This window comes from Eptatretus burgeri, chromosome 6 (assembly GCF_056783735.1).
Source record: "Eptatretus burgeri isolate ZD-2024b chromosome 6, Ebu_testis_v1, whole genome shotgun sequence".
In the NCBI taxonomy this organism is placed as follows: Eukaryota; Metazoa; Chordata; class Myxini; order Myxiniformes; family Myxinidae; genus Eptatretus; species Eptatretus burgeri.
In genome coordinates, this window is record NC_140966.1 from 12,160,632 (window position 1) to 12,178,706 (window position 18,075).

The 18,075-nt window shown below is 45.0% G+C and overlaps 2 protein-coding genes across 10 annotated transcripts in view; one reads left to right on the top strand and one right to left on the bottom strand.

Annotated features, from left to right (window-relative positions):
- Positions 1-15,842, bottom strand: part of LOC147024262 (uncharacterized) — a 96,240-nt gene extending 80,398 nt beyond the window's left edge. For 2 of the 9 annotated variants that reach the window (XR_015058953.1, XM_085884025.1), the window contains exons 1-2: positions 6,031-6,146; positions 4,175-4,244 (exon numbers count right to left, since the gene is read on the bottom strand). Coding sequence is in view for 6 of the 9 variants with exons in the window: in XM_085884025.1 (XP_085740151.1) it covers positions 4,175-4,244; positions 6,031-6,055 (95 nt within the window). In the remaining 3 variants the exon portion in view is untranslated. Of the gene's footprint in view, positions 1-4,174; positions 4,249-4,378; positions 4,609-6,030; positions 6,156-15,697 lie in introns of those variants that run through there. The other 7 variants (XR_015058954.1, XM_085884029.1, XM_085884027.1 and 4 more) reach the window with 6 other exon arrangements.
- The window catches only part of LOC147024263 (G2/mitotic-specific cyclin-B3-like), a 57,588-nt gene continuing 54,375 nt past the window's right edge, over positions 14,863-18,075 (top strand). Inside the window, exon 1 of the mRNA XM_085884035.1 lies at positions 14,863-14,997. The gene's annotated coding sequence lies outside the window, so the exon portion shown is untranslated. The remainder of the gene's footprint in view (positions 14,998-18,075) is intronic.

The following is an 18,075-nucleotide window of genomic DNA, read 5'->3' on the forward strand; positions in this document are numbered from 1 at the left end:
GGGGGAGTTGTAGACGGTGTTGGGGGGGGCAGTTGAAGACTTGGGGTTGGGGAGGGGAAGTTGAAGACTTAGGGTTGGGGGGCAGTTGAAGACTTAGGGTTGGGGGGCAGTTGAAGACTTGGGGTTGGGGGGCAGTTGAAGACTTGGGGTTGGGGGCAGTTGAAGACTTGGGGTTGGGGGCAGTTGAAGACTTGGGCTTGGGGGCCAGTTGAAAACTTGGGCTTGGGGGCCAGTTGAAAACTTGGGTTTGGGGGCCAGTTAAAAACTTGGGCTTGGGGGCCAGTTGAAAACTTGGGCTTGGGGGCCAGTTGAAGACTTGGGCTTGGGGGCCAGTTGAAGACTTGGGCTTGGGGGCCAGTTGAAGACTTGGGCTTGGGGGCCAGTTGAAGACTTGGGCTTGGGGGCCAGTTGAAGACTTGGGCTTGGGGGCCAGTTGAAGACTTGGGCTTGGGGGGAGTTGTAGACGGTGTTGGGGGGGCAGTTGAAGACTTGGGGTTGGGGAGGGAAGTTGAAGACTTAGGGTTGGGGGCAGTTGAAGACTTGGGGTTGGGGGCAGTTGAAGACTTGGGGTTGGGGGGCAGTTGAAGACTTGGGGTTGGGGGGCAGTTGAAGACTTGGGGTTGGGGGGCAGTTGAAGACTTGGGGTTGGGGGGCAGTTGAAGACTTGGGGTTGGGGGCAGTTGAAGACTTGGGGTTGGGGGGCAGTTGAAGACTTGGGGTTGGGGGCAGTTGAAGACTTGGGGTTGGGGGCAGTTGAAGACTTGGGGTTGGGGGCAGTTGAAGACTTGGGGTTGGGGGCAGTTGAAGACTTGGGGTTGGGGGCAGTTGAAGACTTGGGGTTGGGGGCAGTTGAAGACTTGGGGTTGGGGGCAGTTGAAGACTTGGGCTTGGGGGCCAGTTGAAAACTTGGGCTTGGGGGCCAGTTGAAAACTTGAGCTTGGGGGCCAGTTGAAAACTTGGGCTTGGGGGCCAGTTGAAAACTTGGGTTTGGGGGCCAGTTAAAAATTTGGGCTTGGGGGGCCAGTTGAAAACTTGGGCTTGGGGGCCAGTTGAAAACTTGGGCTTGTGGGGCCAGTTGAAAACTTGGGCTTGGGGGCCAGTTGAAAACTTGGGTTTGGGGGCCAGTTAAAAATTTGGGCTTGGGGGCCAGTTGAAAACTTGGGCTTGGGGGCCAGTTGAAAACTTGGGCTTGGGGGCCAGTTGAAAACTTGGGCTTGGGGGCCAGTTGAAAACTTGGGCTTGGGGGCCAGTTGAAAACTTAGGTTTGGGGGCCAGTTGAAAACTTGGGCTTAGGGGGCCAGTTGAAGACTTGGGCTTGGGGGCCAGTTGAAGACTTGGGCTTGGGGGCCAGTTGAAGACTTGGGCTTGGGGGCCAGTTGAAGACTTGGGCTTGGGGGCCAGTTGAAGACTTGGGCTTGGGGGGAGTTGTAGATGGTGTTGGGGGGCAGTTGAAGACTTGGGGTTGGGGAGGGGAAGTTGAAGACTTAGGGTTGGGGGCAGTTGAAGACTTAGGGTTGGGGGCAGTTGAAGACTTGGGGTTGGGGGGCAGTTGAAGACTTGGGGTTGGGGGCAGTTGAAGACTTGGGGTTGGGGGGCAGTTGAAGACTTGGGCTTGGGGGCCAGTTGAAAACTTGGGCTTGGGGGCCAGTTGAAAACTTGGGCTTGGGGGCCAGTTGAAAACTTGGGCTTGGGGGCCAGTTGAAAACTTGGGCTTGGGGGCCAGTTGAAAACTTGGGCTTGGGGGCCAGTTGAAAACTTGGGTTTGGGGGCCAGTTAAAAATTTGGGCTTGGGGGCCAGTTGAAAACTTGGGCTTGGGGGCCAGTTGAAGACTTGGGCTTGGGGGCCAGTTGAAGACTTGGGCTTGGGGGCCAGTTGAAGACTTGGGCTTGGGGGAGTTGTAGACGGTGTTGGGGGGCAGTTGAAGACTTGGGGTTGGGGAGGGAAGTTGAAGACTTAGGGTTGGGGGCAGTTGAAGACTTAGGGTTGGGGGCAGTTGAAGACTTGGGGTTGGGGGGCAGTTGAAGACTTGGGGTTGGGGGCAGTTGAAGACTTGGGGTTGGGGGCAGTTGAAGACTTGGGCTTGGGGGCCAGTTGAAAACTTGGGCTTGGGGGCCAGTTGAAAACTTGGGTTTGGGGGGCCAGTTAAAAACTTGGGTTTGGGGGGCCAGTTGAAAACTTGGGCTTGGGGGGCCAGTTGAAGACTTGGGCTTGGGGGGCCAGTTGAAGACTTGGGCTTGGGGGGCCAGTTGAAGACTTGGGCTTGGGGGCCAGTTGAAGACTTGGGCTTGGGGGCCAGTTGAAGACTTGGGCTTGGGGGCCAGTTGAAGACTTGGGCTTGGGGGGAGTTGTAGACGGTGTTGGGGGGCAGTTGAAGACTTGGGGTTGGGGAGGGGAAGTTGAAGACTTAGGGTTGGGGGCAGTTGAAGACTTGGGGTTGGGGGCAGTTGAAGACTTGGGGTTGGGGGCAGTTGAAGACTTGGGGTTGGGGGCAGTTGAAGACTTGGGGTTGGGGGGCAGTTGAAGACTTGGGGTTGGGGGGCAGTTGAAGACTTGGGGTTGGGGGCAGTTGAAGACTTGGGGTTGGGGGCAGTTGAAGACTTGGGGTTGGGGGCAGTTGAAGACTTGGGGTTGGGGGCAGTTGAAGACTTGGGGTTGGGGGGCAGTTGAAGACTTGGGGTTGGGGGCAGTTGAAGACTTGGGGTTGGGGGCAGTTGAAGACTTGGGGTTGGGGGGCAGTTGAAGACTTGGGGTTGGGGGGCAGTTGAAGACTTGGGGTTGGGGGGCAGTTGAAGACTTGGGGTTGGGGGGCAGTTGAAGACTTGGGGTTGGGGGGCAGTTGAAGACTTGGGGTTGGGGGGCAGTTGAAGACTTGGGGTTGGGGGGCAGTTGAAGACTTGGGGTTGGGGAGCAGTTGAGAACTTGGGGTTGGGCGGGGACAGTTGTGGAGTTGGGGTTGAGGAGGAATATTTGAGGACTTGAAGTCATGTCTTACATAACGTGGAATTTCAGCGGGTACATCGTCATGTCCATGTAAAATGACTGAACGATTATTTTTAACATTGATTTGTATACAGTACCAAGATAGATCTGCCTATATAAACATCACAGCCCATGTGCAGACAGGTATAATTTGAAGTGCCCCGATATCTGAAAAAGATCATTTGGTATTATTCTATGTATGTGCAAAGTTTGGTGCCTTTATTACAAAGTGCACAATTGTTATGAAATCTTGGACTATGCCAACACATTTTATCGGGTCGGAGGTTCCCAGAAAAAACCCCCAAAAACCAAGGAATAGAAATGGGAGCCGACATGATATAGCAATGTGCAGAAACTTTTAAGTCATGAAGGCTCGACAGGCATAGGGAGATGATGTCACATTGCTGGGCATCATTTTAATATGACACTGACTTCTCAAATTCACCGGGTTTTATCCTTTTGACAAGACAAAGTATCATTGTTCATTCCCATTAAAAAAAGGAAATTTATGTACTAAATAACAACCCACATGTCCGGAAATTTGGCATTCATAATGGTTTCTGGCTTAACTAGTTGAGTGCTGCAAAATGAAGGCCAACGTGGCAACAATGATGGAATGCAATCCCAGTTAAAGACCATTCTATGTGCTAAAGTTTCAACCACAGCATTTGTCAACACGACAAATTTATTGACTTAATGTGCCTTCTGTTTCTTGAAAACATATCTCCATCCACCGACACCCAATTATGTTCTGATGAGGAAAATAATATTTTTGGGAGGATTCAAATATTTTGAAAGCACTAAAGTATGGTTGTTAAAAATTTATTACGCATTCCAAGACAACGGTCATTCAGAGCAGTGTTGTATCTTATGGGGAGAGGCTTCAACGGTCAGGTCAAGTGATGCAAATGGGAAGTGTTAAAAAGCCCACAGATTTTTAGGATATTGCACTCTGGAGCCTGAAGGACATCACACGAGTTTAAATGTTGGTGGGAAGCTTGACTAAAGGGTTGTGTTTAGACTTTAGATGCTCATGCCGACATCTTTTGTTGACCATTATACTCTGTGAATAAAAAGGCATGAAAAATGTGTAAATAAGATAAGAGCTGTGGTGGCAGTGCACTGGTCGAAGGTAATTTCAATTTAAAATTTCAAATTAAAATTAGTCATTGTACCAAGTAATATTATACTCACCGATTTGGATTTGCAGGAGTTGCTACCACTCTCTCTCCAACTCCTACAGTCTCCCACTCACCCTCCATGTCTTCAAAATGAAACAGATATGAATGTCATTAAACATGTCATTCATGGTATTAATTTTTTTTTACAAAAAGAGAAATAAATAAAAAGGTAATTGAAGTGTCCGAACCAATGCAAGAAAAAACATCAACAGCAAACCCATGGTGAGAACTTTCACATGAAAACGTTCATGGAAATCTCCATTGAATGTTTGAAGGTAAAATGAAGCTGAGAGAGAAGGTATTTATTGGATCATATTTTAAAACCCACATTCAACAGTTCAACAGAATTAAGTCTCCATCTCAGATCCTTGGTCAGAGTCCAAGTCTCGCATCCATAGAGCAAGACTGGAAGCACCAAGGACCTGAAAACTCGGACTTTCGTCCTCCCGCACAGGTACCGGCAGCGCCACACCCCATGATCCAGTGAATCCATGACTCCCGAGGCCCGACCCAGACGTCTATTGACCTCTGACTCACAGCCAGCAGAGACATGAATATCACTGCCAAGGTAAGTGAATCTCTCCACGACCTCAACATCCTCACCACAGACACAGACAGGACAGCAGCATCCAAGATGTCATTGAAAGCCTGGATCTTAGTTTTAACCCAAGAAACCCATAATCCCAGTGGCTCCGACTTCTCATTCAGCACCTCGAGGGCCCCCAAAAGGATATCTAAAGTCTCCGCAAAGATGACTGCACCATCTGCGAAATCAAGGTCCGAGATCTTGACATTCCCAAACGATGCACCGCAGCTTGATCTCTCTGACATCCTCCCCAGAATCCAGTCCATACAAGTGCTGAAAAGTGTGGGGGCCACTACACACCCCTGACAAACTCCAGTAACAACTGGAAATAAGTCAGAGATGGTACCACCACATCTCACAGCACTCTCAGTACCAGAGTAGAGTTCAGACATCAGATCGATCAGTTAGGTGGCACCTCCAAGAATCCTCCAGAGGACATCCCGATTCACTGAATCGAACGCTTTACAGAGATCAACATAGGCTGCAAGCAGTCCCTGCCGAAACTCTCGTCTGCATTCGGTGAGGACCTGAAGGGCAAGGATACGGTCAATCGTTGACCTCTTTGGTGTAAAGCCTGACTGCTCTGGACACTGGTGCTCAAGCAGATGGTGGCGAACCCTATCAAGAATTATCAGAGCAAAGACCTTGCCCGGCACTGAGAGCAGCGTCACCCCTCGGTAGTTGTTGCAGTCTTGGCGATCACCCGTCCCTTTCCAGAGAGGGACAACAAGGCCCCTCTTCCAGTCAGTTGGGACAGAGGGAGGCAGACAAACAATGGGTGTGGGGAGGAATGGGGGGCAGGAAAGGATGCACGGGGTGGACAAGATGGAACTCTCAGGAGGTAAAACTGGAAATTTTGAAGGAAGGATTTGGGTTGGGTTAAGGAGGGTAGAAAAGATCATGGTTTTGGATTGGTACCCAAAATTTGGGTAAAAATTTACACATTTTACACTGATCAAGTGAATCTTCGTCATCCTGAGTCATCATTCCGCAATCACAGGTGTGTGCACACACTCGAGCCACCACACCACGCACACCGTGTCAAGTCGACGAGGTCCAGTCAGCGCTGCTCGCTCACCGGACCCTTCATTGTCATGAGGAGAACAATTAAATAAATTGCTATTTTATGAGGCGAAACCCAAGGAAAAAATATTTACACAGCACTACAAAAACCCAACAACGCGCGTCTAATCTTTCACCGTCCTGCGACGAAACACATTTCGGAAAATTTAAAACGGGCATCGTCCAAAATGCGTGGTTGGAGGAAATAAACATGGCCTTACCTTCTTCAACTGCGGCTTTTGACATTCACGGTCCCAAATGTGCGTGATGACGTCAGCCGTTCGTGTCTCGTCACGTGCGCAACGTGTCAACATGGACGTCGTTGTTGTTGTTATTGTTATTGTTGTTATTGTTGTAATTGTTGTTATTGTTGTTATTGTTGTTATTGTTGTTATTGTTGTATGTTTACCATAAGGGTAAAACAAAGACCAATATTTCGGAACGAAACGAAACAAAAGATTGTTAGGAGATAAAAGGAGAGATGTTAAATAAGAGATTAAAAGAAAACCTTTCGAAGAATAAATATATTAAAACCAAACGTGTGGAGAAAATGCTGAGTGACCTCTGAGCCATTGACATTGTTCTTCATCACGGCATCCTATGCCTGTCATCAATGCCATGACTGGCAATATGTTCCAGTTGCATACATGGCCATCCACAACCTCCTCCCATGCCTTCATGCAACATTAATCAGAGGCAAACACTGGGTCGTCTTCTTCCCTCTTCCCTCTTTCCTCTTTCTCTTTCCTTTTTCCTTTTTCCTTTTTCCTTCTTCCTCTTCCTTCTTCTTCTTCCTTCTTCTTCTTCTTCCCCTTCCTCTTCTTGCATATATGGCAGCTTGGCTGCCAGGTTGCTATCATTTTGTTGGGGTGCGACAATGCTACTGATGCTGTGCCCCTATACTAGTATACTGGTAGTCATTTCACCGACTTCAGAAGGATGACAGGCTGAGTCAACCCCACCTGGTGTTAATTCAACAGCCAATAGGGCTCAAACTCAGGACCCCAAGATCCCAAGCCAACCACCCGAATCCCTGAGCCAACACCAGGCTTAACTGGGAAGTACACCTTGCACAAGGGTGGCCCATGGGTTAATGTTGTATCGTAAAGTACTCCAAGAATGAGGAATCCAATATTCTCCAACAGTTTTACTCAACCGATCATCAGAAGGTAACAACCTTTGCACTGCACACCTCGTGACCTCTCACCTGGAACTCCTTCTTCCTCATCACACCCTCTCAGTCTATAAACAACACCACATATTCCCCTTTTTTTGACCACATGCATTCCGTATGTCAGTGGACAACAATAATATCAATGAACTAGAAGTTGAAATGTAATAATTGCCACAGCATGGATTAACCATAAAACAAGTACAGTAGTAATAAGCATGGCCAATTAGCTTCCTTTTCTTATTCTCAAAGGACTTTGCATGACTTCATCACATGATCTTGAGTCCAGACTGGAGGTCTGCGAGTTCCAGCATCCCGGCCGACCGGCACAGATTCTGATGTGTCTTGTGCTGGTGGTGCGGTGATGTCAGGAAGGAATGGTAGCTCGGCATCATCTCTTGCATTCCTTTGACAGACAGATGTTAAATGAGACGCGTTCCAGATCCGTCCGTCGGACAGTTTGTACATGTGAGATCCTCTTTGCTCCATAACTCGGAGAGGCACTGAAAATTTGGATTGTCCTTTTCGGAGGATGCCAGGTTTCCTCACTCGGATGAAGGAACCACATTCAAAGTTCACATCCTTTGCTCCACGGCGTTTGTCGGTGTACACCTCTTGCTTGTTCTGCTTTTCTTGTACAATGAGCACCGTGTCTTTGTGCGACGGTGTGTTGGGATTTGGCATTTGCAAACTAGATACATGTCGCTTGGTGTGCATCTCTCTCCCATGAAGCAGTTGAGCAGGTGATCGCTGTGTAGTGGCATGTCGAGTTGCCCGGTATGTTTGAAGAAAGTCCATTGTCAATGTTTTCCAGTCTTTCCCCTCAATGTTAGCAGTGAGCAAGCTTTCCTTTAACCTTTTATTGAATCACTCAATTTCCCCATTCACTTGCTGGTAGTTGACTTCCTGTGGGTAATGTCTCGTTCTTTCAGAAAGGTTTGAAATTCCTGAGATGTGAATTGTGAACCATTGTCAGATACCAACTCTTTTGGGTTACCTTCTCTGCTAAAGACGGTTGACAGGAACTTGATCACTGTCGTGGAAGTGACCTGGGAAGTGAAGACAATTTCTGTCCATTTGCTAAAGTAATCAATGAGAGTGAGAGCGAAACGACAATCCAGTGGCGCAGAGTCGAAGGGCTCCACCATGTCCATTGCCAATTTCTCCCAAGCGACATCGGGATAAGGAACCGCCTGTCGTGGTGATGCGTGTGTCACAGCTGTCTTGTCGTGCTGCTGGTAAGTGATGCAAGCCTTGATTGCGGACTCGACGGGCGCGTCCATTCCCTGACACCAATACAGATCTCTTAACCGCTGCTTTGTCCTCACTATGCCCTGGTGCGTATCATGCACTAATTTGATGAAATGTGCCTGTAATTCCTCTGGGGCGGTGAGTACCTCTCATCACGCAGTCTCTTGTAGTGACAGTTCAGTTTGCAATCTGAAGTGAGAAAGGAGATCAGGATCCTGGCCTTTTGACCTTTTCGGCCAGCACTTTGGAAGCAATTCACGCAATTTTGTTTGAATGGAGCAGGAAATACAGGCAGTTTTGACTTCTTCAGCTGTCACCGAAGTGGGGGTCGACGTGAGTGCGACAACCTCAACATCATCCTCCAAAATGGGTTCTGAAATAGGTAGTGGAAGTCGAGACAAGCAATCAGCTGTAACGTTTTCAGAGCCAGGCTTGTACTGAATGTCATAATAAAATGACAGAAGCCATGCGGACCATCTGTCCACGCGCATTCCAGCTCTTCCCAATCATTTCATGAAAAGCAGTATAGTGAGAGGACTGTGGTCAGTGCGTAAAGTGTAATGTCTACCCCAGAGATAAGTCCTCCACTTCTCAGTCGCCCACACACATCCAAGTGCTTCCTTTTCCCCCGTGGAATATTTTCTTTCCGATTCAGTCAGCGTTCGGGATGCAAATGCGATAGTTTTCTCCGTTTTGTCAGCATGAATTTGCTTCAGGACCGCTCCAAGGCCATAATCAGGGGCATCAGTTGTCGCTATGGTCTGCAGCTCTGAGTCAAAGAGAGCGATAGCTGGACTACTGACAATCAGTTCTTTGACCGAATCGAAACTTTGCTGTGCTGTGACTGACCAGGAGAAGGTGGATGGTCCCCGCAATAATTCTCTCAGGAGTTCAACGACCGATGCAGAAATAGGGATGAACTTCGCATACCTTGACATGAGCCCCAGAAAAGAGCAGAAGCTCTACACGACTTTCGGTGGGGGTGCTTCTGACACCGCAACAACATGAGCAGGGTCAGGTTTCAGTCCTGTGTGTGACGCTACATGCCCGAAAAATGACATCTCTGTCTGTCTGAAGTGGCATTTTGAAAGGTTCAGTTTCAGTCCAGCTAACCAGGTGTAATTTCGGCTCAGTCAGTGACACATTATTGAAACATTGCAGGTAGCCGGATTCGGAAAATATTGCTACTACCAAGCCTGTGTCTAACTATGTTCAATGTCCATCGACTCTTCCCTGGAAGCAGTAACTTGTAGAGCGCACATTATCTTATCAGCATCTCGAGCCCTATTGTCTACACTCAACACGTTCACGTCAGGGACGGTCACTTCGTGAACCTGTTTGGAGCCCCGGCGTACTTTAGCAAAGTGCCCTCTCTTTTTGCAGCTGTTGCACTCGAGGGCACGATGCCCAGCAAAGGCACCAATCGTCGTCGGCCGTGTGATTTACAGATCCACATCTATGTCACGTTTTCCTTTGAGCTAGTTGAGTTTGCTCATCTGACATCCCTCTCACAGCGAGTCTAAAGGGTCTCTTGCTGCTCTGCGAATCCTGTGTCTGAACAGGGTGTACGGCCTGTTTGTCATGAGCAGTGCCTTGTCCTATGATGTGAGCCTCCACCATTGCCGACTCAATCTGTCTCGCCATGGTTATAGCTTTCTGTAACGTCGGTTCCATTTTCAGGAGGAGACATTCTCGAATGGGAGGTGAGCTTGTTTTCTCAACGAGCTGGTCCCGGATCATTTTGTCTGCCAGCTCTCCAAACTCGCATGTGATGACCATCTCCCTTCATGAAGCAACATATTGTTCCATAAACTCGCCATTTTCTGACCACGTTGACGAAATTTATATCGCTCTGCCATGACATTAACTCTTGGGACAAAAAGGTTCCATACTGTATGTCAAAAAAAAAAAAGTTCCCCCAAATGATACATATATATATATATATATATATATATATATATATATATATATATATATATATATATTGTTACGGTTTTGGAAACTCCCTTACTTCAGGGGGAGAGCATACATGGACATGTAGGTAACCTGAGGATCAGTTATTTGATGAGTCTATGTGTAGCTCGTCTTTGGTCCCTTGTCGAGGGGTTGTTCGGTGGGCATCCGTTGATTGGTTTGTGTTTCCCCGGTGTGATGTCTTCCTTTCCCCCCTCTGCTACTTTTAATCTTCCCTCCATCACACCATAGGTCCATTACCTCTTCTTCACCAAACATCATTTTGACAATCGCTCCTTCACCCCACTGGTCCGTTCAAACCCTCTGTTACTTTCGAGCATTCCTCCTTCACACCATCGGTCTGTTGCCCTTTTCTGCTTTCTCAATCCACCAACAATCCCTCCTTCATCCCATTGTTCTTACCTTCAACCCCCACAACCGTTCGGTCATCCCTCAGTCTGGCGGCGGCCCTCTCCCTATTTGCTACATTCGCATATTGTTTGATTGGGCACGTTCAATCCGTCGAGCCAATCAGATTACCTTCACCACATGGGGCTGTGCTCATTCTCGCGTGCATGTTCACGGAACAAAGCACGATGCTTGGTGTTCGTGGCCTGTGGGACGGCACTTCTTGCATGTGAAACAGTACGTACAGTACAACGGACCTCTTGCACGTGCAGGGAGAGGCTGAGGGCTTTCGGCGCAGCCGTGGGTGCATGAAGGGAGGGGGACAATGCCACGTCATTCCGTGGGAACATTGTAAGTTCCCACGTTTGGATAATGGGGAACTGCTGGACATGGGGGCCCAGCAGAAACAGAGGTGCTCGTAGCTGGCATATCTGGGATGTCGGAGAGGACTCGACTACTGGGTCTGGGCAACTCAGGGATGTGGCTGCATGTTCCATCGTGCTGTATCACCACTGTCAATCTTCTCCATCCTTTCCTCTGCATTCTCCGCATTTTGGTTTGCACAGCCCCGTCGGGCTGTCTGAGCTGAGGGAGAAAAGAAAAGACCTGACTTTTCTTTTCTTCATACTTTTATTTTCTTTTCAAGTTCTTCTTGTCTTCTTCTCCCCTGATTGAATGATGGAAAAGTCTCTTGTGTAAATAAGATAGTCGAAGATTGTATAAGAATGTGTGTTATGATTAAATCTGCTCTTATGCTCCTTTGCTTTCTTGTCTGTAAATACTTCCTTTAAAATGATCGCTTACGAGTGCGTTTGACATAAATAATTAGGGTATCCAGTCAAATGGACTGGATAACCTATTGTTTTTCTTCTGTTTATTATTATTTTTCTTCCGCCGTAAATTTGCAAAATTTCCAATTTTTTTCGCTTTAAATGCCATTTTCTCAGAAATGGTAAGACCAATCGACACAAAATTTTCACCAAATATGTATCTTTTTTGATAGCATACATAATTGATAATTATGACGTCATAGGTCACGTGGTACGGGCGCCATCTTGAAAAAACAGATCAACTTTGGACCTCTGTATCTCGGAAACCTTCTAGTGTAAAAAAATTTCGCTTGATACATTTTAACAAGCTCCCTCTCGGGAATACGTGTGATTTTTCGTGACGTCATCAGTGAAGAGGTATCCCAGTAAAAATTCGTCAAGTAGAACGCCACATGACAAAAATTTGAAATTTCTTGAGCGTCACCTACACAAAAATTCATCGTAGAAAAAAAATATTTTGACGTCATCGGTGACGTAATTCGGCCGCCATCTTGTTTTTTAGTGTTTTTTTAAAAAAATCTTCTCCAGAACGGCTGTGCAGATTGAGGTGAAACTTTACACGTACATTCTCCCTGAGGTCCTCTTTCAAGTTTGTTAATTTGTTATTGATACGTCACATGGTTTGGCGGCCATCTTGAAAAAACCCTAAAACCTTCAAACATCTTCTTCTCCAGAAGCGCTGGTCCAATGAAGGCGAGATTTCAGAACTATATTCGTGACATGTATGCGATGCAAGTTTGTTAATTTCAAAGTGATATGTCACATGGTTTGGCCGCCATGTTGGATTTAAGAAAAATATTAAATAATGTTTTCTCTGGTATTTCATAAGCCATCGAAGCGAAAATTTGCAAGTGCCTTCCTCGCTCAAGTCTGCATACATGCTAAAAATTTTTTACCTCAGAAGTCACATGGTTTGGCGGCCATCTTGGATAGAAAAATAGACCTTATCCGATTTACACGAAACTTCACACACTTGTTCGGGTCGACGATGGAAAGCAGAATTTAAATTTATGATATCATAGGTCACAAGGTTCGGCAGCCATCTTGGATTGAAAATGAATAAATTTTAAAAATCTTCTTCTCCAGAAGGGCAAGACAGATGAAGACGAAACTTCACACATATATTCCCCATGAGGTCCTTTCTCAAGTTTGTTAATTTTTTTCTTGATCGGTCACATGGTTTGGCGGCCATCTTGAAAAAACCCTAAAACCTTCAAACATCTTCTTCTGCAGAAGTGCTGGTCGGATGAAGGGCAGATTTCAGAAGTATGTTCGGGACACGTAGGCGATATAAGTTTGTTAATTTCAAATTGATAAGTCACACGGTTTGGCCGCCATGTTGGATTTAAGAAAAATATTAAATAATGTTTTCTCTGGAACCGCTTAACCTAACGAATCGAAAGTTTGCAATTATCGTCTACCATCGTGTGTGCACGCGTGGTAAAAATTATGATGTCACATGTCACATGGTTTGGCGGCCATCTTGGATAGAAAAACGCACCTTTACCGATTAACACGAAACTTCACAAACGTGTTCCAATACCCAGTTGGAAGCAGAATGTACATTTGTGATGTCATAGGTCACATGGTTCGTCAGCCATCTTGGATTGAAAAATAATATCTTAAAACGTCTTTTTCTCTGAAACGACTGAACAGATCCAGGCGAAACTCCACCACTATAACCGCCTCTCCATGACGAATAAAAAGTTCTCATCCCCTTTTGAGGTACGATGCAACGTTTGGCAGCCATAGTGGATTGAAGGAAAAATATTAATTAATGTTTACTCTGGAACTACTGCATCAATAAATGTGAAACATCAGCTTTATGGTGGAACAGTCATGCGGAATGAGCATTTGAAATTTCAACGGGATCGGGCCCAGGGTTTGGCAGCCATGTTGGTTTTAAGAAAAATATTAAATAATGTTTTCTCTGGAACTGCTTAACCTAGCAAAGCGAAAATTTGCACTTATTGTCTCCAATCGTGTTTCCACAAGTGGTGAAAATTATGACGTCACAAGTCACACGGTTTGGCCGCCATCTTGGATTGAAGGATAAATATTAATTAATGTTTACTCTGGAACCGCTGCTTCTGTATATACGAAACTTCAGATTTGTAATTTAGCCGACATGCGAAACAAAAGTTTAAAATTTCAACCTTATCGGTCACGCGGTTTGGCAGCCAGAATTATTTAATTATTTGAATGTGTTCGCCAGTAATCAGGAAATTGAACGCTTTGTGCTGCCCGGTTCGTAACTCGTCTGTTCCGTGCCGTCTCGAAGCATGCCTGTGTTTGTATCACCATTAAATAATGTTTTCTCTGGCACCGCTTATCCGATGAATGCGAAACTTTGCGACTATGATTTAAGTCTCATGTTGTATCAGTTGTGTCAAAGGCGGACGGACTGGGTACCCGGTCATCACTGCCAGCAGTTATAAAGTGGCAGTTCTAGTTGTTTGTTGTTATTTCCAATCTGTCTTGGTTGTCTTTTCCTAGACAGGTCCGACACAGTGTATAAGTATAGTTCGATGGAAAGTTGTATCCAACATGAATTGTTTGTTAGCCGGTGTGTACTTGGCAGCTCTGTTCGGTTGCACCTGATATGGTAAGTTTACGCAAGTATGCATCAAGGGCACGGAACTCGCTTGGTGTGGTCAATCCACTGGAAACGGTAACACACGAAGTAGTGTAACCCTGTTAGGATTGGCACTACCAATATATACTGTATGTTGTCGCAGTTATGGAAAAAGGACCCCGGGGAGTTGTATCCAACACATAAGAGAGCCTTAGTTAAATATTTCATTTGTAAGTGTTCTTAGTCATGTCCCATCCCTTCGTAACAGGGGATGGGAAAGATGTATTGTGTCGGTTTGGCAGGCTCTTTCCCTCTGTGTGATTTCCCACTTTCCATCTATCAATCCCACTTTCAATCCATCTTTCCATCTGACAATATACCAAATCCATCCATTTATCCCTCCATCCCAATTCCTCACCCTTTTGCTCCCAAACCTCTATTCCTTAAACTTCTCCACAAAGCTTCACCCATTTATTCTCAAACCCCCTCTTCGCTGAATCCATGTCCATCCCTTCCATCCTCAATCCATTGAAATCCTCTTCCCCATCATTTGTCCCCTTACACCTTACCTTAGCATAAACCATACACAGATTATGCCACAAAACACCACAATCAAAGGCAGTTCTGCACTTGCTAGTGAGAGAAAAGCTAAAGGGACACTTGCAAACTGCATGGCAGAAACACGTTGCATAACCTATACCTACAATGTGTGCGGTGAGTGGGCGGGGATGCTGGGTCAAAGACGGTGCCTGCGGGCCAATGAAGACACAAAACGAGTGAGCATCTACCATCCCTTGCTACACCGAGCTTGAAGCCCTATACAAGCCAGTGCGGTACCCACCAAGAGCCAGGGCTGTCTGACGCGCTAAGGTGCTTTCCTGCCCACCTTCATTATTTGCCTGTATGAGCTGTCCGATGCACCGAGGCACAGGATGGAACGAGTTGCTGCCAGTACAAATTAATGCCTGAACAACTCATTGCCAGTATGATTTGCATTCGGGTGAGACGAGTTGTTGCGCTGACCCAAGGGCTCCGAGGGCAGACTGCAGTACGCCGTCGTGGAATTTATTTACTTATAATCAAATAAACTCTTTAGGTTCAGAATTCAGATCATTTATTGCGAGGATAGCAATCAGAAAAATACAGACGTAATTCGACAAGCCGGTAGGCAACATGGGTGGTCGCTATATAATTGCATCCTAGTCATAGTTTTTGATGGATCGGGCTGAAAATTGTTGACAAAGAGGTTGATTATAGTGCGCATAAAAGCGCGGAAGCCGATTTTTAATTTTCGAAAAAAAATAAAAAATTCAAAGTCCCGTTGCTAGGCAACGGTGGCGTCCATAGCAACGGTGCTCAAAAGCATACAACTAGATCCTGGTATGAACCTCCCTGTCAAGTTTCATCAAAATCGGTTGACTCCTCTGGCCTCCAGAGCTGTCCATTACATACAAACAAACAGACAAGCCGGTAGGCAACATGGGTGGTCGCTACATAATTGCATAGTAGTCATACAGTTTTTGATGGATCGGGCTGAAATTTTTTGACAAAGAGGTTGATTATAGTGCGCATAAAAGCCTGGAAGCCGATTTTTGATTTTCGAAAAAATATATATTTTTAGGATTTTTCAAAAATTTTAAAGTCCCGTTGCTAGGCAACGGTGCTCAAAAGCATAGAACTAGATCATGGTATGAACCTACCTGTCAAGTTTCATCGAAATCGGTTGACTCCTCTGGCCTCCAGAGCTGTGCATTACAAACAAACAGACATACAAACATACAGACAGACGGAAAAAGTGAAAATAAGGGTACTCTAGCGACCACCCAACAGACATACAGACAGACGGAAAACCTGAGTATAACGGTACTCTTGCGACCACCCAATAACTGCATCATTGGATTATCCTTGTTCAAAAAAAAATTTTTTTTTGAGCCCCACATAACCTATTTTCTACGTTTTGAAGTGATATGTTGTCAACATATTTCATCAGAAATGTGTGGAAATTTCTTTCAACATCTTTGTCATTACAGCAAGTTGTTCTTTTTTTCAAACCTCATGATGATTTTGCAAAATTTTCATTGTTATACAGGGATTAAACTAAACATCTCTTAAAAAGCTTGCTTGTACAATGAACACTGGAAACCCGTTTTTTATTTTATTTTATTTTTTTTAGCAGATTATTGGAGACTTGTATTGATATTATAAAGCATTTATAATTCTACAGACGAATCTTAAATGGTAAGAAAAGGTTGAGACGTGTGGTTTGGCGATCTCAATGTGATGCGTGAGGCTTGGCACTGGATGTCACCCTTGCTGTACACAACTGCTGTCATCTGCAAGGCTCACCATTTTGCAGTCATTAACACATTATAATAAAAAGCCATTATTATAACTATACATTGTTCATCCAATACAGTGTTCATTCCAAATATCAAATAATTAAAAGCTTTCATGGAGAATACATTAATTGATACATGTATATGAATCAACTTTAAAGGAATATATTTCTTATAATTATTGTTGTGACTGCAAAGTGTATAATTAATTGTAAATATACTTAAAGTGTATATTTATTTGCCTTTATAAAGCTTGGTTATGCACACATTCTGACGACTTGACTATTGTGACTTGACAACATTAATCTTTATCAACAGCTGCCAATCGTCATGTCTATCCCCTAAATCCATCGGTATTTACTTTCTTCCCCATTATATATTTTGCGTGTCATCCATGCCTACCAGTGATTCCTTAGTTATCTTATCCAGCCACGACCAGGTGAGCGCCCAGTGGTAATGTTCAACTAAATTGGTCGGTCTTATGAATTATTGTGTCTGTCTGTTTGTGCGTCAATCGCCTACAGGTCACAATAATTTGAAACCGATTTTCACGAAACTTCACCACCGAGAAGAGTTCGTCATACGCAAGAAGCCTGTAACAAATATAATCTTCTTTATCATCGGATTGGCGTGAAATTTGAACAGGATTTGCATAATTGGTCACTGAATTAAACCACCAATTATTTTGAGGTCAACACCGGCCAAATGATCAACATCGGCCGAATTTCTGAAATTGTCAGTTTTCATGCGATTTACTTGAACAGGAGTTGCATATTTGTTTGTTGACTTCAACCAACAATTATTTTTGTGGTCAACATCGGCCAAAAGGTCAACATAGGCGATAGCTCAACATCTTAACGGAGGTGGTATTTCTAAAATCCTCATGTTTTCATCCCGTTGACTTTAAATTTGAAGAGGATTTCTATTTTATGTCACTGAATTCAACCACCAATTATTTGTGAGGTCAACATCGACCAAAAGGTTAACATAGTCCAAAAGGTCAACATAGGTCAAAGGTCAATATGACATCAATTTTCATCTGACTGACATGAAATTTGAAGAGGATTTGTGTATTTGGTCATTGATTTCAACAACCAATTATATTTAAGGTCAAATCTATTTGACGTGTTTCGTAAGTATCTGTGCATGACGTCTGTCTTGTGTGTTTATTATGTTTAGATCCTCGTGGAGGATCTCTAAGTCTTACTCACGTTGTTGTTGTTCATCTTCTTCTTGTGGACTTTTTTGTTTCACAACCCACAGTTTTCATCGAAACTTCCTGAAACTTGGCATATACTCGTATATGTAAAAATACCCTGCGCAGACAGTAATAATCTCCGATTTTGAAAATTCCTCCGAGAAAATAAAGTTATGACGTCAAAATATCTCCGCTAATGGAAATCGCCTAAAAAATTATCTCCGAAACTAGGCAAGCTTTTTGAATTCTGTTTGCGGGAATCGAACAGCGCATTAGCAAAGATGAAGTACCGCACATATGATACATCACTATGACGTCATATCAATTTTTATGACGTCATCATTAAGAGGACGAGGATCTTAGCTCATTTGAGCTTGTTGGTTCCAAGATTGAAACAAATTTCATTGTATATTTTACACATTTGACAATAAACTTGATTTGACTTCATTCCACATGTATACATACCAGGGCCAGTGCAAGGGAATTAGGTGCCTAAGGTGAACCTTCAGGTGTGTACCCCCCCCCCCCTTCCAAGGCCATTATT